This window comes from Rosa rugosa, chromosome 4 (genome assembly GCF_958449725.1).
Source record: "Rosa rugosa chromosome 4, drRosRugo1.1, whole genome shotgun sequence".
NCBI lineage: Eukaryota > Viridiplantae > Streptophyta > Magnoliopsida > Rosales > Rosaceae > Rosa > Rosa rugosa.
In genome coordinates this window covers 27,647,340-27,667,467 of record NC_084823.1, presented here as the reverse complement: position 1 = coordinate 27,667,467, position 20,128 = coordinate 27,647,340, and the positions used below count along the sequence as shown (strand labels likewise).

Below are 20,128 nucleotides of genomic sequence, written 5' to 3'. Positions count from 1 at the left end.
GATGACGAAGATGTGCTAGAGGCAAGAGGGCCTTACTTGAGTACAATAGGCGCATTATTGTACTTAGCTCAATGCACAAGACCGGACATCTCATTTGCAGTGAACTTGTTAGCTAGATATAGCTTCACGCCAACGCGACGCCATTGGATTGGTGTAAAAGATATCTTTCGATACTTGAGATGTACGATTGATATGAGCTTGTTCTATCCCTACAGAAAGATGATGGATTCGAACCCATCACACACCAGGAACGCCGCCAACACTGGCCTGCGTCCACTATCCCCATCCCAAAATGGTTAAGTGTTCACCATGGGTAAAAACAGTGATATCTTGGAGGTCTACAGAAATAGACCCTAGTCGCTATATCTTCGAACAATGCAGAGATTATTGCTCTTCACAAAGTGGTTCGTGAATGTATATGGATTGGATCCATAATTACGCATGTTCGAACAATTGTGGTTTGAAGTCTACCACAGATGAGCCTACCAGCATTTAAGATAATGCTGCTTGTTTTGAACAAATGAAGCAAGGCTACATCAAAAGCGACAACACCAAGCATAATCAGCAACAACAGACTCTCCTCAAGATCAAAGTGAACTAGGTTCAATCTGATGACAATGTGGCAGACTTGCTCTCTAAGTCATTGTCTAAATTCCACTTTCGAGAAACATGTTGGTAGCATCGTTTGCGGAAGTTATCCGAACTCCCATGACCGTTGTCATCAGGGGGAGATGCAGACATCAGGGGGAAATGTCTACATGTATGGTCTCGAAACGTGAAGGGTGTGTTGTGCTCTTTTTCCCCTTCGACCGAGGTTATTTTTGTCCCACAGGGTTTTTGTTACTCGGCAAGGTTTTTAATGAGGCAACGAGAGGAGCACCACGTTTGGGCGACACAAGGGGGAGTGTTCAAGTAAATCCAGAATATGTGTCTGGCCCAAACTCGAGGTTACTTGCTCTAGTTGAAATAGGGTTTATATTAGAGATATTCTCGGAGAATCGTAGGAGATATCCAATCAATGTACGATTATGTTTCCATGTACAACTCTATCTCTATGCTTGTAATCCTCTATATAAAAAGGCCTCTATTATCAATGAAAGTACGATTCAATTCTCTCCCAATTCAGTTTCTCTAAAACACTAACATGATTCTACTGCTATTGAAGAATTTGAGATGGACTGATGATGATTTACCAAATTCCCGAGGGAACTGTTGCTCCTAATATATGTTTGTCTCAGCGGGTTAATGACAAACTTGACTTGGAATAGCGTTGGCGCTGTGAACATCAAATTGATGGGTAATCCTAATTCTTCGAATGCTCTTATCTTTATGTTTAATGGTTTAAAGGTCACTGGCAACTTATTAACCTTCATAATTATTTGTTACGTTGAAAGAACCTAAATACTCCAAAGGCAGCCCTGTGCAAATTGAATCTGTTGCATGTATGGATTCGTCTCTGCACCAAGAATGTCTTTATATACACCTTTTTAGTGTGATTATATACACCTTTCCAACTAAAGTAATCCGTATTGATCTTCTTTGGAGTTTGGAGAAGGAGATGAACATCCAGGATTAGTTATGGATATCCCTTGCAACACCGAGACTTGCATTCACACTGAATAAATCACCTCTACATAATGAAAGTTTCAGCGGTAAAACATGGAATCAGCGATTCAAACTGAAGCAATCATTAAATTTGAAGTATAAATATGATTATATGACAAACAAAATACACCTAAAAATTAAAGGATCTTGAAAATAATGCGGCTAGCCCTAGGCTGCCCAACACATTCTATAGGGACATCTGAAAATCCACTTCCTGATCTAGCATTACATTCTATTGGATGCAAGGTTACTGTAGTCTACTATTTGTACACTTATATCGTTGACCATGGCCCCCGAAAATACAATGTCAATGTTAATTCTGTGCATCTTCCACGTTGTGATCGTTATCATTGTCACCGTCATAATATTCGTCATCACGCTGAATGTGCTTGTCTTGGGTATGCTCTGAGGAAACAATTCACAAAAATAGAGATCACATGTTGAGAGCAGATCAGCAGATTTCAAAAGCTAAATATACTACACTAGTGCTACTGCATCCATGTGAGTGCTAATTATTCGAAGAGAAATGTAACTCACGATGCACACGTTCATCAGGGTTCTGCTCATCTTCATCAAAATCTGGAATATAAAAATCAGGTGGAACCTGCAATAGACAAGGCATTGATTCAAGTCAACTCATGATATAGTACTATAAGGAGGTCATTTAACGTGTAACTCTCTAGTTGTCGAGACTCGTTACTGGGGGTGAGCTTAAGCTAGACTAATCTACGGCTATGTTTCGGGTGGTGGAGAACTAGACACAAGTTCTTTCATCTGCTTGTTCCCCAACACAATGCAAACCATTTATTTCTCTAACTAAATAAGAGAGAGCGAGTAACAACAATGAGAGAGCGAGGAAGATGAGCGCTCCTGATGGAGAGAGGAACCAAGAGAGAAAGGAGAGAAAAAAAGTTCTGAGCTACAGATCCCCTTCTCAGCCTACTTGGTGTGGGCAACCTAGTGAGACTGTTTTAAAAAGAAATGGTCCTAGTTAGTACCATTTATTGTAGTACCAGGTCGTACCAAACATAACCCAAACTCATTTGTAATTCCTATTTAATACAGTACCAGCTAACACCCTGTACCAAAGGGTCCCTAATAGTTCTGTTAGAACTGGAAGCGCCCACATGCTTAATCCTACACCGATTAAAAGCTTTTTTGAACTAGCTATAAAAACCCTCAAATAAAGTCTCTTTAGTGACTTTTCAGGATTTCACGTTGATGTGCCAAATGCGTCCTTATAAGCAAACGGTGAAGAGCCAACCTAATAGCCCCGAGTATAGCCCTCACAGTGGCCTATGTCATCCCCAGATCTGTGTGCATCATGCACCGTGTGTACAAGCGAGTGCTGAGCCTCCAGATCTGTGTGCATTGTGTACTGTGTACAGGTGAGTACTGTGCACGCCATGTACTGTGTACAAGCCAGTGCTGAGTCTCACCATCAGTTGTGTTCAATAAGTCGGAAGTTGTAGGAGGAAGATTTACTAGTCATTACTTATTTTGGAGTACCACACTAATTTGGTGTTCCCAAGTGCCTAACAGGTCATACCTTATATAAATGACTTCTCTCTTAAGTTTGATGTCCTGAACGATTAATAAAAATGCCTACCCTGTAAAGCCCATCATCGATCTTGGGATATCCAAATCAACACATTTAACCGACCTTATAGTTTGGTCTCTCGTGCGAGCATAACCACTAAAAACTTCAACTTGTTCTGCTCTTGCTGCACTAGGAATGAGTGATCCATATTACATCAGAGCATAAATTTTTCTTGGATTTCAGATTATAAATTGACAAGCCGCGAGGTGAGAGGGTTGACGTGCAAGTATGAAAATTGATTAGGTGGATTTAATATTATTCAAATAAAAACTATAGTGTCAGAGCATTGACTACAAGACATGCTAGATATTTGGATAATTGATTGCTTTGGCATCTTCTTGGTTACTTACCTCTTGCAATTGTACACTAGGAGCATGTTGGATGCAACGAAGATTTTCCAAGACTTGCATTTTAATTGTGCTGAGATATGATTTACTATTTAGGTTTTCCTGCACATCCACAGACAAAAAAGAAAAGGAATTATTAACAACGAATACAGTATATTTAGTATCTGCCTATTAAATTGGGGAGCTGATTTTGGCACTCCACTTTACCAATTGCACGGCACTTTTAACCACAAAAGTGAAGTGCAAGTCGTAAAATATATGGCAAAGTGGAGTGCCAGAATCACCACCCAAATTGATCCATTAACATCCATCAAATCAATTTTACTAAAGTGAATTGCACAGTTACATAAACTTTAACACATTACATACTATATGGCCATTTGGAATCCTCAACGAGAACTCTGGTGAAAAATACTTAATATACTCATTTTCTGGGATCTCTGCAAGAAAGAAGGCAGTAGAGGTAAATTATATATTCATATTCAGACGAGAATTAAAGTGAAGAGGATTCCGACATCTGTATGAAAAATGGCCAGGCAAACTTGGAGCAACACATGACTATTTAACTAAACTAATTATTTTATCAGTCAAGTGATGTGAAAAGTATGCTTGCAAAAGCAACCTTAACATTTGAGTATATGCACACAAACCAGGACCTCATAGGTCATTGAACCCTTCAATGCCATGACATTTTAAAAGAAGGTCATATAAAGATGCATAACAATCCCAAGCAACTTAAAATATCATGCACAATCCAGATTAGAGCAGCTAAAATATAAATCTGGAGAGAGCAAACACTATTTTATTTATAAGGTACTGAATCTTGAAATGTCACTGATCTATTTCAATACAATCCTAATATCAAGATGTGCAGCTGAATGCCATGTCACATTCTGATAACCTTCTCGTCAGTAAGTGAATTTAAATATGATAATAGGAGAAACAAGCTCAGCAAAAATTATCCACTGGGATGATTTCAAAATACATTATAATTTCAGAAGTATGAATGTTTTCTTAAATGTTGGACTGGGAATTATATAAATACTACGAGGTAAAGGGAGTGAATAAAATGCTTTTATTTATTTCCTGGTGTTTATCAATATTACGAGGTAAAGGGAGTGTATAAAATGCTTTTATTTATTTCCTGATGTTTATGATATATAAACCAGAACATTGCAACTAACAATCAGCTCATAGAAAGTAAACTACACCCAGCATTATCATGACTGTGCTATGTAACTCTTTTGGGTAACCCCGAAAGGACAAGGGAATAAATTTAGAACCTATCCAAAAAGCAATGTCCACAATACACATGATTTATCTTACCAAGATTATACATGTTTTTTACCTCATCTTCATAATGTCATTCTGTTGCTTATAAGAAAAGGAGAATAAAAAAAAATAAAAAATCACAGGAAACTGGCAACAATGTAGTGCAATTGATTGTACGAAAATCATTTGCTATACCATTGGGAAGATCTGAATCCAGAAGAACTCCAGTTTCAACAGTCCAACACCGAGCAACATTCTCTTTTGTGTATCCACCACCTCCTGTGACCTGCAGGCAGAAGATATATTCTTGGTATGCCAGATGTATAACATTGAGAATCTGGTAAGACTTGCTCAAATGAGAAACATACCAGTAAGGGTATATTGAACTTCTTCACGAACCTAACACATTCAGCATGACCTGTAAAAAGCAATAAAGAGGTACCACATAATAAATTTACCATAAAATGAGCAACAACCAAATTGTAACTATCTTTAGACCATGCTGTAGTAATTTTAAATTAATAATGATAAACTTTAAAATTAGAAAACAATGGAATCCTTTTTAGTTGACAATATTCTATGGAAGAGGAGGAAAAAAAATGCTTCAATTACAATAAGACATGCACCATCAATGGAGAGATTGAAGCAGCCCAAGCGGTCTCCAGCAAGCGAATCTGCCCCACATTGGAGAACTATTGCACCTGGTTGATAAGTTTCAATAACCTTGGAAATAATCTACAAAATTTAAATTTGCAAGAAAAGTCATACACTTGATACCAGCAAGGCAAAACTCAACAGAAATTTCTAATTTTCTGACAGAACTTACAGTCTTGAAAAGTCTGGTGAAGCTAGTATCATCTATTCCATTCTTTAGTGGAACATTGATGGCATAAAACTTGCCTTCCCTTTCTCCTATTTCCTTCAAAACAGAATAACATTACTGAATACAATCACAAATTTCAACTTTATAAAGACCAGCAGTGGAAGATGCAACATAATATACACAAGTCAAGTTTTATAACGTATATACTATCATGCCAGATCAATGGACCACTGATGCAAGAGTGTGTTTGTGTGTGCGTGTGTAAAAAGTGCTTGCCTGAGCATTAAAGGACTTCCATGTGACTAAGTAAGCATCCACTAAGACCAACACTAATAGAAACTAAATCGTGCAGTACCTATAATAAAAGATAATAATAAATATTTTTTAAAAAAAATTCACCATTGCAGATACTAGGTAAACAAACAAAAGGGTGTGAAAAGTTACCTTAACATCACCTGTTCCTGGAAAAAACAGATCCCCAAACTTGTGAAAACTAACAGTCATTACCCTGTCCAAGTCAAACTTCACCAATTGTAAAAGAGGTCAACAAATCAAAAAACCAACATACAGTTCTGTAATAGAAAATTATTTTAAAAAGGAAAAATTGTTATTAACACACCCCAAGGGTTAATTAATACACCCTTTTTTTATTTAATAAATTGTTCATAAGAACCTCAATGCAAGAATTGCAAGCATATATATATGACAACATTTTCCTTAGGGTTAGCCCAAGTGGTGAGGGAGAGTAGGGAATTGGGTTTAGGATTAGGCTAGATCAGGGGTTCAATTCCCCTCCAATGTAAACAAAAAAAAAAAACAAAAACAAAAAAAATAGTCAAACTGAAAGAATAGAAAAGTCGAAAGAATTTGGGTGTGTTGAGAACAAAACCCAAATCATTACTTTTGGAAAAAATAAAAAAATAAAAAAAATTTGGCTTTACCAAAATTTTCCTGGAAGTAGGATTGGCAACAAGCAAAGGTATATAGAATATACTTTTATTGAAGTAAAGAACAGATAGATAGGGCATAGAAAGAAGCATATCCCAAATCTCAAGAAAGATTCCAATGATGGTGAGTAGTATTCATTCATATATGCAGTTATAATCAGCATGGCCCTTGTCTAATTATGGCTTGGAATCACATTATGTTTCTTAATAGAGAACTTGCTGAGTGATTAAAAATGTAAGGGTTCACTGCCTATCAATTCCTAGCTACTATATGCATCAAAAGTGTATTCAAACTTTTAATGTTCATCCAATTATAGTAGATTCATCCAATTATAGTAGATTAGCACACACCACATGCAAAGTTTATTATCTTAACCAACAAATCTAATTCATGCTACCAACACCCTTTCCGTTGTAGTTTTAGTATCATAGATGCAACAATTGCAAGTTCAGAATTGTCTTGTTAAAGTCTTACACCTTTTGATTATATCAATACAGTGGAATATTGGTTATCTAGTATTACGTCTGCAAATTTGAGCTATATTTGCTCATAATAAGGTAGAATAGATTTTTCATTATAATAAATTCAGTGTCATTCAGTGATAGAACTCAACCAAATTCATAATAGGCAGGCTTTTTACCTATCAGTAAAATAAAAAGCTTCCTCTACTCCATCACCATGATGCACATCTATGTCAATGTATAATACTCGGGCATGATGTTTTAGAAGCTCCAAGATACCCAAGACCAAGTCATTGATGTAACAAAATCCAGATGCCCCACACTTTTTTGCATGGTGTAGTCCACCAGCCCAGTTTATAGCAATGTCACAGAGCTTATTGTTCAACCTACGTGCAGCATCTATATTGAGATTTCAATCAGTATGGTAGAGTCACAACTGACAATTACAAACATATAATTTAAATTACCTATTGTTCCACCAGCATAAATTTGACAGAATTCAAACAAGTTATCGAATACAGGGCAATCTTCTCCAAGATTATCTACACAGAAAAAGAGAAAAAAAAATAAGAATCAGCAAACCAACAACACAATGGGAAGAGATGCCGGGCACTTTGGTCAAGTTAGATACAGGTTTCAATTGCTCATGTGGAAAGCTATAAAATATCACTCAAATAGAAGAATAAAGTGAAAAATCAGTGTCGTAGAGCATATCAGAGTTTTAGTGCATACAGAAATATAGGTCTAACAACCATTTAGAATTCATGGTTCCAAGAACCTAACTTGGCAGTCAATATGCGTCCTCTTTCTTTTGATTCCTATTTAATCCAGTTCTGCAACAACTACTAGTTTAAATTAAACTACATAACACCCACACAATTGACTTACTGATACTTCATTTTTCTTTTGGTTCACATTTAATTGAACTAAAACATTAACTCACAGAAAAGCAATCAAGCATTAAAAAAAATTAAAAGGATTAACAAGAATTGAATTATTTTCTACAATAATCGGATTATTCTAGTTCAGTGACTACTGCCTAGTGAAATTGACTATGGCAGTAATCAGATGGAGGGTCAAAGGTCATCCTAAAATTCTCTACCCCAGTTTAACATGGCAACTGCAGATCAGGGAACAATACTATCTCCTTATTCAAGTTTCCTATAACACATGTCCCAACATGACCTCACTAACTTTCTGTTGGTCAAGCTCATAACAAGAACAATCAGGCCATACATGATAGCAGAACGAACAATAAATGCATAACAATGTCAGCAAAAACCATACATCTTGCCAATTCAATGGAGAACAAATGCTGCTTGTCAGGTGTAATCCGGTGGAGAAACTCAACATAGTCAGCAGAATGGAATTGCGCAAGCTCCACCGGATATGCCTTGTGGGGCCGCTGAGAACAATCAACAAGGCCATCAAAATTTAATCCAAACCTCGAGAATCCAAATAGAAGCAGTATTATGACAAAAATTAGATAACTGACATAAATTTCCATCTTCTTGTGGAGATCATATGAGAGCACAAGGTGATGGGTCATACATAGCCGGTGTGGTTTCATAGGATGGTTGGGCCCGAAGTAGACGCTGCCCACATCCCCTGCAAAACCCAATTTTGTTCTCAATTTAATCGAAAACACCAAAGACATAAAAGCAACAATCGACTGAGATGTGTACCGTCATAGAAGTAGGAGATTCTGTCCTTTGAGCGCATATTTGCACTTTTGCAGAAACCAGAAGAGCAAAAATGGCGGGTTTCAGAGCTCCACAAAACCCTAAAAATTGAATTTGGTCTTGTTAAAGCATCTATCTATCTATCTATCTGCATAAAACAAACAAATGCATTCAATAGAGATGTTTATATATGCTGCAAATGGCATAAGCAGATGAAACCAAAGTGACAAGAATCAGAGCAGAGATTGCAAAGTTGAAATAGAGAAAGGGAAAAACCTTGAATCTTTGAGAAACAGAAAGCGAAGAAGCCTCTTGGTTCTTCAATATTTCTCACCCTCGCCTGCGATTTTATTATCTCTTTGAATTTATATATTTTCGGTTATGAAGGAAAATCAACCAATCTAGCAAGAAAAAATGAACTAAATGGTAAAAATTAAAGTATTACAGAGTGAGGAAATTTGGTTAAAAAGGAAAATAAAAAAGATGCGAAATTTATATTTTAGATTATTTAATGATTTTTTTTGTAGTGTAAACTTTTTTATTTTGGTTATGTAGGAGGAGGAAACTCATTTCCTCCCCTCCCTTGCTAATCCACGGGCTTTCGTGTACATTTTTTTTTTTTTGAAGGGGTAGTTTTCTTCTTAATCTAGTGAATTTAATTTTTCTAAAAAGAAAACAAAATATCCAATTTCTCTTCAAAAAAAAAAAAACAAAAAAAAACAAAATATCCAATTTTTCTAAAAAGAAAACAGAATATCCAGCTGGCATCTATCTGGCATGCCAGCTGGCACATTGATGCTTACCTATATATACTGACTTCTGAGTCTGACTCTCTCTCAGTTTCTCCGACCCATTTCTGCATTTCTTTTCTGATATCTGCTTGGGTCATGAATAAGGTTGATGACGGGTCGTCTCCAATCGGGTCGGAGTCTTATCGGACTCCGTCTCCGTTTAATCGGAGCAATTCGTCGATTTGCTTCCGACCGCGCAGAGCTGCTGCCCCTGCCCTAAAATCCCAACCCGGATTTCTCGATGACGTGGCCTTCAATCTCAGTACGGTTTTCGTACTCTCTGTCCTAGATTCCGAGTTTGTTCTCGAGGCCCTCAGGACAGAACGCGAAAAATTCGCAGAAGAATTGCAACGCCAGAAGATCCGTACTCATGCGGTGATCTTCTGGCTTACATTTTCTATTTTTGATTTTTTTTCTTTCTATTTCTTAATCCTTCTTTGTGTTTGGGGTACGTGTTTTTGCAGGTTACTAACCCAACAACGATCCAATTGAACAGGTAATAATCGAAATTACAATTACCAATTTAAGTGTTCTTATTTAGTTGATTGCCGGTACTCCGGTAGGTATTGGCACCATTGAGTGCCAGAAAAAAAATGTAACTATGTTTTCGATTATTATCTTCTGGCTTGTTCATCATCCCTAGCTTTGTTTTATTTTACTGTGTGTTAATCGCGCTCTCTCTTGGAAAAAGGAAGTGGAATTTGGGATTGTCTAGGGCTTTTTGCTTTCAACTTTGTTGTGATTTCGCTGCTGTTCAGGATTTTTAGGGTTTTGTTGGAATTGATATAATAGGGCTTTGTTTTGGTGTGCCCCAAACGATGACGCTCTAATTTCATTTTCGCCTCTCTTGTTTTGTTTTGTTTTGCAGCAACCAGAGGACGAGGAGATGCTTGTTCCGGCCTCGGATTTGCCTGAAAACAATCACCAGCCCATGGATGGTATGCTGACCCGTCACTATGTCTTTCTTCTTATGCTCAATTTTTTGATTATTGGGGATAAGTGGTAGACTGTGGTTGTGTTTCGATTACATGAAAAGTATTTTAAGTTAAATCGAAACGAAAGAGTTCTCAGCTAAATATCTATTCATTTAGATGTTTCTCGGCCATAGTTCTGAAATGAACTTTATCATTTTAGTTTTTCATTGATGACTGCGCACAATGTCAATGTTTTATATTATATTGCACTACATTTTTTTTTTAATCTTTATTGTGAAGTACTGGTTAAATGAAATTGTTGTAACCTATTTCTTTACTTTTGTTGCCTTTGCAAATCATTAGTTGTTGCACAGCCTGAAAATGCTAATAATGTGGAGAACCAACCAGTAGAAGATCCTCCTTCATCGAGATTCACATGGAGAATTGACAACTTTTCTAGGATGAATACAAAGAAGCTTTATTCTGACATATTCGTTGTTGGTGGCTATAAATGGTATCGTCATCATTTCTTTCTTTTTCACATTGCTGCTTTGCTTTGATATACTTGTTCCTCTCTGGTTTCCTTTGATATGTATCTCTTTGCTTTGCTTTGCTTTGGCAGGCGTGTGCTTATTTTTCCCAAGGGAAACAATGTTGATCATTTGTCTATGGCTGTGTTTGGGGGGGCTTTTTAGCTCCCCTGCTTATAAGCAGAAGACCCATAAGTGTTTGGTAAGCCAACTTCTCATCAGCTTTCTCCAGAAGCTGCTGTGGCTTCCGTCGAAAAGCAGAAGCGGCCTCCCCCTTGCTTTTAAAAGCCAGAAGCCAGGAAATCACTGTGGCGCTGGTTACTGTAGATTAATGAAATTTTGATAATACCGGTCTCTATCCTCTCTTGGTTGAGGCAATTACTTGATTGCCATGAAACCCGTCTTGATAGATGATGCCACAGCAATCTCTCTCCCTCTCATCACAGACGCTGCATCAATCTCTGATCACAGACACCCCATCAATCAATCTCTCTCCCTCTGACGCCGCCTCATCTTGCCTTTCATCTCGATTTTGGGTTGGAAATCGAAGCCTCACTCAAGCAAGGCTGCTTGGCGATTTGATTCAGGTTAGTTTTTTTTATCAATTTCAGTTTCAAATTTCTATGATTTTGATGAAGGCCTATGATTTGAGTACTGCCAGCGTCCTTGTATCATTTGATATCAGTGGGTTGAGTTCGATTTTGTTTAATTTGGTGAATTTTCTGGACCCTTTTCTCTTGTGTTGATTGGTGTTGATCCCCTTTTGTTTCTACTTCTAGCACAGACACAAAAGACTGTTGTGATGCTTTTAAATGTTTGAGATGTTGATATTCTGCAATTGGTATAGACCCATGTAAGTAGATATTTAAGTTGGAACTGTAATTTTGGAACTGAGGAGTGTTAATTTTGGGAACTGTTGCCTTCTGGTTTTGGATACTGATCTCAACATCATGGTTATGCAACAGTTATAGATTGGGATTATACACTCTGTGATGCAAGATTAGATTCAGCTGTATAGATTGGAATTTACTCTCTGCTCTCACTCTCTGTACTGGTTGCTTGTTGTTTTTATTTCACTTGATTAGATAGAGTTATAGATTGATGATAATTTGCACTCTCTGTGCTGCAAGATTAGGATTTGCTTCTGCTAGTTACTTTGTTTGTTACTGGTCTTGATGATAATTTACATTGCTGCAGGATTAGGATTTGCTCCTGCCAGTTGCTTAGTTTGTTATTGGTCATGATTTGCTCAAACCTTAGTTTTAGTTTGTTGTTGGTCCTGATTTGCTCAAACCTTAGTTTCTCTGCTACCTTTGCTCCATTTGCAGAACCTGATAGATCAGATGCTCCTAAGTCCTAACTACTTTCTTACTAGATCATGAAACCCATTCTGGTCCCATATCTTTTTTTTTTTGGATAGAATTCTGGTCCCATATCTTGTCATGAGCTAGAAGCATATCTTTCCATTCTTTATCCAATTGTTTAGCATGGTCTGTTGGCCTCCAGTGGAATTTTACCTTTTAATATACTAGTCTAACATGTATGTATATGATAATATGAAGAAGCACCCAGAGTATTTTAATAACAATAGTACCCGTAAGGGGTAGACTCCATTTAATAATAATAGTTTTTGTAATATTTGATTCTACAAAAAAATGAATTTTATACTACATATATAAATTCCAGAATGTAAATAGCTATGTAACATGTATGGTTATGCTTGTTCCTTCATTCTGCAGTTCCGTTTTTGCTTGTTCCTTCATTCTGCATTCTTCATTCTCTTCTGTCTATTCCCCCTGTCCACCATCACAGATTCACAGGTCAGGATGTCGTCCATTTTGCTAAAAATATCTGGAACAATACGTTTAAAATACCATTGGTTACCCTTTCCTCAACTCTCTCAAGGAGAAATTTGTTTAAAATGCGTTTAATATTTTTCTACTGGCGCTTATTAATCTCAGTATGGAAGTTCTGGCAAGTATATGTTAGGAAAGCCTGGTTAAATGAATGACACAGGTTTCAAGCAGGTTGTGTGGAAGTTGAATCCGTTTCTGTATATGTTGCTGTCACTGCACTACTATTAATTGCTCGTTTCTGGTGTTAAAAAGGTTTTCTGGATGTCATCATTCAAGGCAGTGATTAAACTTAGAAATTGATAAAATTATTTTATAGGGAAAGTGATATTCAGAATCTCATTATATTCTCATATCTCACTGTTCTGTGGGAACATGTCCATGTGTTTTTCAACTTTTTGGTTACATACTTTGTATAGCTAGAGCATCTCTATATGCTTGTATTCCTTTCAAATATGCTTCCTGGTTTGAAGAATGTAGATACGGCATCCTTTCACATGTTACAGTTTTTACTCTGTCTGCACTTTGGAGATTACAAATGGATAATATCAATGGAGCTCCATCACATAATTTTGTAACATATTTTGTGTGGATAAGTGGTTTAAAGAGATACATGGGTATGCTTGTTGCCATCCCCTGCTTTTATTTTTCATCATTATCCTTCATTTTCCTTTGTTTTATACTAAAAGTCTCTTGGTTTCTTTTCCTACTGGATAGGTGACCTTGGAGTTCTTGGAACTGGAATACCAATAGGAAAACTTGATATGTATGTTGCTGCAGCTGGTATTAATTCAGAGTCATTGGGAGATCAAGCGGAATACCAAGCAACGCAGCAAGTTATATTATCTTTCATCATGTAAAACTTAGCTAGGAAAACTTGAAAATTGAAATGTATGAATGCAAGAACAATGTTCCTTAAATTCAGTATTTGATAAATTGATGTATCACAAGGCTTTTGGTACAAATATTGATCATGGTTTGCATTCAATTTGATTTCCAATTGATTATTATTGTGCATTAGGTAAAATGAACTAAAAAACTAGAATTCGGTTATCTAATATTAATCATATGGTCACTGTGATTTATAAAAATTAAAAGTTAACAAAAATTTATCACGCCATAATAAAGATTAAAATGATAACAAGAACATTTGAACAACATTGTATTACCAAACAATCATGGCAAAATAATCTCTTATGTCTAATTTAGTCATTCCACAAACAAAAAGCACAAGTCAGTTTGAGTTTACCAAACACTTTGACACTGCTTTTGTCACTGACAGCACTTATAAAAAGCCAGTTTACCAAACACTCAGCTACTTTGCTTTTCAGCCACTTATTTTAAGAAATAAGCAGAATCGAGCTTTTCTGAGAAGCACAGCCATACCAAACATAGCCTATGTATTTGGATGTTGCGGATTCGTCAAATTTGCCATATGGGTGGAGTAGATATGCACAATTTAGCTTGGGAGTTCTCAATCAAGTTCATACCAAGTATTATGTACGAAAAGGTACTTCCTCGGATATGTTCTATACAAATCACCCACTGTGTAACAAATTCACTTCTGTTTTGGACATAATGATAATTTAATTGTTTAAGCTATAATGTGGGTGTGTGTGATTTTTCTAGCAATGACTTTGGAGCGTTTGTCATTTGTGGAATTCAAGAAAGTAGCAGAGAATTTTTTTTCTTCCTATTTTTGATAGTGTAAAAGATTAGATCTTCACTTTGTAGTTTGTTAGAACATACATAGTCCAACAAAAGATCTGTTGCATTGGATGAACTCATTGCACGGTGAACGTAAGACAATTGGGAATTTCAACACGTCTGACATAGTTATGTTTTTTTTTCTGGCACTCAATGGTGCCAATACCTACCGGAGTACCGGCAATCAACTAAATAAGAACACTTAAATTGGTAATTGTAATTTCGATTATTACCTGTTCAATTGGATCGTTGTTGGGTTAGTAACCTGCAAAAACACATACCCAACACATACCCCAAACACAAAGAAGGATTAAGAAATAGAAAGAAAGAAAAAATCAAAAATAGAAAATGTAAGCCAGAAGATCACCGCATGGACATTAGCTTTTGGGGCTTTAAGAGATGTTGGATTCAATTTGCTGAGATATCCAAAGATAAAGTTTCAATATTTTACTAATCTTCTGCTATAGATTGTTCAAATAGATTGCTCTTGCATTGGCATCTTGAGAAATCTGAGAGACAATGTGCTCTAACGGGGAATAGTTTCAATATTATCTATTAGTAGTTTAGTATTATTGATCTTCATTATGTGTTTATTGCTGCGAGGTATTCATTGGATTCGTTTATTGCTTCGTTTAATTATGATTGCATACTTGCTATATCACACTATCTCTGTCTGTTCCTTATTCCCTTGTGTAGAACTCATGGAATCAGTGGGGTTAATTTGTTCATTGTTCACTTTTCTCATTAGTTTGTTGTCAATGTGGTAGGCATATGGCAGGTTCTTGGAAGAGCCATATTCATTCAATGGCAGGTACAAGTGGATATGTGGAACAAGAACTTCTCTTGGGGACACAATGAGGAGAAAAGAAAGATTGATCTTGTTTAATGGAATTCCGTTTGCAGACCAAATTGTCATGTTGGTTTATGCTAGGCCTAAAGAATACTACTATGATGAAGCAGGCTTAGTATGCTGGGTCTAGTTGGGTAGGCCTTTGCAAAATTAAAAGGCCTCTAGGATCAACTTTTAAACGGGAAGTGTACGAAAAAGCAGAGGCATTCTTGCCTTTACAGATCTGAATTTTCTATAAGCTCAAGTACCTGGTGTTTGGATTCATTATACGGCTAAGCCTTTACCTGGAGGCCTTAAATGGATAGGTGAGAGTTGGAGGATAATTGCTTTATTTGACAGGTATATGTGCCTTTATCTCAATTTGCCACTACTATAAATCAATATTTCTGAGTTTCTGGCACAATGCTAGCTGGGATTTACAAATGATTCAGGAGCTCCTCTCTGATGACATCATTGTAAAATATTGGGTATTGAATGCTGGTGGCCCAACTAGAGTTTACTTGGGGTTTATCTTCTAAGGGCAGTTTCCGTAAGTTCAGCCTACAAATGTCCTGTTATAAATGTGCTGTATTGGAAATGCTATTTTATTTGGCATTTGCAGCTTCACCCCAAGTTTAAAACTTTCTCTACCAATATAGATTGTTGAATTTTAAAGCTAGAATGCAAAGAGGGTTGGCTTGTGATGCTATTTGTCTCAGATGCTGCTCCAACTGAATCGCTCGATCATCTTTTAAAGAGCTGCAGTGTGTCTATGAGAACTAGGGATTTCCATGGTGAAAAATGATTTTACTAGATTCACGTCTCTTGATTTTTGGGATGGGTTATATCACAATTTCAAGTCCAAGTCTACTGAGAAGTATGAGTTCCTTTGTATTGTTTATTTCCTGCAGTTTCTGGCATATATGGGAGTGGCGTTGCAAGATCATTTTTGAGCCGGGTTCCACCACCCTTCTTGGTGTAATCATTTGAGTTACCAATATGCTTCTTCTTAGATGGTGGCCTTTAAAGTGACTTGGGTCTTATGTTTGCCGGTGGTAGCCTTAGACATGATTCTGGTGTTTGGCTTCAACGTTTTCCTGTGAATTTAGGCCTTTGTCCCTTAAACTTAATATCAGTTCAATTGAATTCTCAAAAAAAGGTTCTTGAAGTAGGTAAATGTCGTTTATATAAGGTTCTTATTTGGCTTTGGAGGTAGAGTTGATTCTTGCACTGTTGTGAATCTGCTTTTGAGTCCCTGGATTATATTCACTCTCTTTCAGTAAAGCCACATACCCCTTTCTCTTTAAAACCAAGGACAGGAACTAATCGCATGGGTACTTAAGAACATACACTTACGGCTTGGCAGGTGGTTAACAGTTTCTGGTTGGACCAGTCTTGTGCAATCTCAAGGCGTTAATGAGTAGGGATTAGATCATGTAATCATGTTCTGTTTTAGAAAGAAAAACAGCGAATGTCTGGCTATTTCAGGCCATAGCCTTGGGGTATCAAGTTTTGGCCTCTCCATTTGAGTTTAATTTTTTTTTTTGTTTTTTTGTTTTTTTTGCTTTGACCTTCGAGCCAATTATCCGGCACAAAGGGGGTTATTCAGAGTGGGCAAGTTTCTTTGTTAATTAGGATATTTTCACAAACAGTGTATGAAGTATGGATGATTTTACACTTTGGTTATGAACTTTGAAAACTATCAAATTGGTGTATGAACTTTGCATTTCAACATCATTTTGGTATATCAAGTTAACACCGTTAAGTTTTGCCGTTAAATTGGACGATAAAATAAAAGATACCATGCAAAACAATCCCAAATAAAAACTAGCCTTTTAATAATTTTTTGAAAGAATCTAGTATTTCATTTTGATCATTGATTTTTCTACCAACACTTGTTAGCTGGTCTTCTTCATTTTTTGGAAGATTCTTGATATAATAGTTTTTTTTTTTTTTTGGTTAAACGCTAGATAGTTCTTTTAATAAGTTCTGATGTTTTTCATCAGAAAGTTTTAATAGAGAATTTGATTTCTCTATTATTATTTCAAACATTGTTCCCATGAGGGATTCTCTTTGAGGCTTTAAGCAGGCTCTGATACTAACTTAGTCGGATCTAACCAATGCTCAATTAATCAAGAGATTTTTGTTCTTCTTCAAAAGTTTCTTTAATAATTTTGATATGTTCTTCAACTTTGTAGATTCTTTTCTGAATCCGGAAAATAATATTTCAATTTTTGGGAGTTTTTCTATCAAGCCTTGATCTAAAATCTTTTAGATTTTTTAACCTTTTTCTTTCTTCTGACAATTCTTGGTTTGTTTCTTTGCAAATAGTAAGCAGCTCTTTTCTAGTAAGGATATAAATTATGAATATTAAAACTTAACTGTTTACCTTCGAGTATTGACGATAAATCTAAAACTGCAATATGTCAAATAAACAAATTCAGGAGTATGGGCCCATTACACTCTGTCAAATTTTTTTTTTTTTTTGTAACTGTACTTGGGGTTATTTAACATAAAAGTTAACGGTGTACACTAAAGTGAAAGATCTGAGTAAACTTGGTATACCATTATTATAGTTATGAAAGTTGGTATACTGAAGTGTAGAATTGTCAATAGTTGGTGCATGGTTTGTGATGTTTTCCCTTGTTAATTTTATCCGTTGTGGATGCAAGTAAGGTAACAGGAAGCTTTCAAGTTTTTACGCCCCCCGTGCTCCTTTGTTGGATTGGGGTAAGCTAACTTGGTCTAAATACATTCCTCCGCTGTTGGCCTGGAAGGTGTTGCGGGGTTGCATACTCTCTGATGATTTTTTGCAAAGCGTGGGATTTCTCTTGCATCTAGCTGTTGTAAGTGGGATTTCTCTTGCATCTTTCTTTTCTTCATTTTGCACATAAAACAAGCAATTAGATTCCTCCTAATAATTATAAAACCATTGATAATGTTAAGCCTAGTTGAAACTTGAGAATTGATCAAATGAAGAGATACAAATTATGGTAAGTTTTCATTTTTTTTACCCCTAACTTTTACATCGTAAATTAGTTTGTTGTTGCAATCCTAATTCCGTCATGAGCACATCTAGACTTACCAACTCAATAGCTTATAATGTTCTTGTTGATTATTTTGCGGAGTAATTTTTAATAATCGTTGCCTATCATATGATTTTTTTAGGATTAAATTTAGTTTACCCCCTTGAGATTTGGGGGTAATTTCATGTTACTCCATGTCCTCTCAATTTAATCAGTTTTCCCCCGAGCTTGTCAATTTTCCTCAACCGTGTCCAATTTCCCAGATTCCGTCTAAATCAAACATTAAATCTGATTATGGGACCCACTTTCAGGGCTAAAATGGTCATTTCAGGACCAAAAAGGCCAAAAAAAAAAACTTTCAGGGCTAAATTTTATTTTTATTTTTATAACATATGATTATATAACTAAAAATATAAAATGTATTATAATGTTTGAAAAAAGAGTCAAACTTGAAAAAAGAGTCATACGTTCATAACTAAATGACTTGTCCAGTTGTCCATCAGAGCATCAGTCAATATCAATAGCTATCAATCCTATGATTCCTAATTTCCTATCATTATCAGATACAATTTCAATATTGGAAAAACAGATGCCAAATGCTAAATGCCCAAAAAGTCTACAAGTTCAAAACAGAATAACAGATACACTGATAGACCAATGCTTGGATTATTTGCTGCCACGATCCAAGTCATCCAACAGTTTCTGGCAAAAAGAAAACGAACCCAGAAAGCAAATATTCATACTCAATTGCAAATTGCCAAATCTGAAATCATACAACTATGCATACTCAAGTATACAACTCAATTGCAAATTGCGAAATTTGAAATCACTCAAAGTCTCAAATCAGTACAAAAAGAAAATATTCATACTCAAAACAAGAGCAACCCAGAATCATACACTAGTGAATATCCAGCAAAGCAGCAACTTACCAAGCAAGACTTCGACTGAAGAATCGAACCCAGAATTTGGAAGAGAGCAACCAAAAGCAATGACCAGTTTGAGACTTCGACTGAAAAGTGATAACCCAAAAAGTGGAGATGTTCATGAGACAGATCGATTGAAAGTTGAAACAATTATGAATTACCCAGAAAGTGAAAACCCAGAAATTCGATCTTACCAATTAGGCAAGTACCACCGTCAGTCCGTCACGGCGTCACCGTCGAGGAGAGGATGGAGAGCAAAGGAGGCCACGCGGCCGTGCCGGAGAGAGAGATAGAGGAAAGACGGCGACTACAGTCATTGCACAGTACTAAACCTAGAGTCGATTTGGATTTCTCCTAGCGCCCAGCGCCTAGCTCAACCCGCCAAGGACGCCTAGTCTCCGCCTAGCCCGACTAAAATCCAGGTAAAATCCCACGACTGCAAAGATCGCGCCCGAACCCAGACCGCTGCAAAGAACCGCATAGCCACTAGCCACTGGCATTGGCCAGCAGAGGAGCTAGCCAGCACCGAGATGCAGGATCCGAGACCTGATCCCAAGCCAGGTTGACCGCGCCCAGAGCCCCTCGCCGCCGCCACCTAGAAAATCCAATCTGCACTCGTGCAGGCCCGACCCAGAAGCAAACGGAGAAGCATCTTCGTTTCGAGAATCGGAGAATTCTGCAGGAGTGAGGAAAAGAGGAGGAAACAACGAGAAAAAGAAGAGGTGGAGCGGCCATGGCCGAACAATGGGTGCCCAGAGCATTTCTGGGTACTGATGAGATCGGCGCGTGAGGTGGTTTCTGGCGTCACAGTATGTAA

The 20,128-nt window shown here is 36.8% G+C and overlaps 1 protein-coding gene and 2 long non-coding RNA genes across 9 annotated transcripts; 1 reads left to right on the top strand and 2 right to left on the bottom strand.

Annotated features, from left to right (window-relative positions):
- Nucleotides 1-1,653: 1,653 nt before the first annotated feature.
- On the bottom strand, nt 1,654-9,124 carry LOC133745429 (histone deacetylase 9). 5 transcript variants are annotated; one of them, XM_062173495.1, is made up of 15 exons: nt 9,015-9,124; nt 8,742-8,886; nt 8,552-8,664; nt 8,344-8,461; nt 7,524-7,598; nt 7,236-7,455; nt 6,092-6,155; nt 5,651-5,743; nt 5,451-5,559; nt 5,193-5,242; nt 5,020-5,110; nt 3,922-3,992; nt 3,556-3,654; nt 2,143-2,209; nt 1,654-2,010 (listed from the first exon to the last, which is right to left on the bottom strand). In XM_062173495.1, the coding sequence occupies exons 2-15, from the start codon at nt 8,776-8,778 to the stop codon at nt 1,919-1,921; spliced, it is 1,299 nt and encodes a 432-aa protein (XP_062029479.1). In that variant the 5' UTR covers nt 8,779-8,886; nt 9,015-9,124; the 3' UTR covers nt 1,654-1,918. The 5 variants fall into 5 exon arrangements, with proteins under 5 accessions (XP_062029479.1, XP_062029482.1, XP_062029481.1 ...); XM_062173498.1 differs by having other exon boundaries at nt 8,742-8,839; nt 9,015-9,116; XM_062173497.1 differs by having other exon boundaries at nt 8,742-8,882; nt 9,015-9,091.
- A 437-nt stretch (nt 9,125-9,561) lies between these two features.
- On the top strand, nt 9,562-13,833 carry LOC133746465 (uncharacterized). Of its 3 annotated transcripts, XR_009864167.1 has the most exons (6): nt 9,562-10,025; nt 10,398-10,467; nt 10,807-10,957; nt 11,066-11,560; nt 12,713-13,443; nt 13,544-13,833. It is a non-coding gene; the product is annotated as an uncharacterized LOC133746465 (long non-coding RNA). The 3 variants fall into 3 exon arrangements; XR_009864165.1 differs by lacking the exon at nt 12,713-13,443; XR_009864166.1 differs by having other exon boundaries at nt 12,713-13,833.
- A 5,036-nt stretch (nt 13,834-18,869) lies between these two features.
- Nucleotides 18,870-20,117, bottom strand: LOC133743101 (uncharacterized). Its single transcript, XR_009862941.1, has 3 exons — nt 19,506-20,117; nt 19,318-19,397; nt 18,870-19,090 (listed from the first exon to the last, which is right to left on the bottom strand). It is a non-coding gene; the product is annotated as an uncharacterized LOC133743101 (long non-coding RNA).
- Nucleotides 20,118-20,128: the final 11 nt, after the last annotated feature.

What these genes read in the sequence shown, in the direction of transcription:
- LOC133745429 (XM_062173495.1), bottom strand. Translation starts at nt 8,778, where the DNA reads ATGCGCTCAAAGGACAGAATCTCCTACTTCTATGACG. An exon ending in ACAAGAAGATGGAAATTTAT is followed by an intron (nt 8,462 to 8,551) that starts GTCAGTTATCTA and finishes GATTGTTCTCAG; the next exon opens with CGGCCCCACAAGGCATATCC. An exon ending in CCCTGATGAACGTGTGCATC is followed by an intron (nt 2,011 to 2,142) that starts GTGAGTTACATT and finishes TTGTTTCCTCAG; the next exon opens with AGCATACCCAAGACAAGCAC.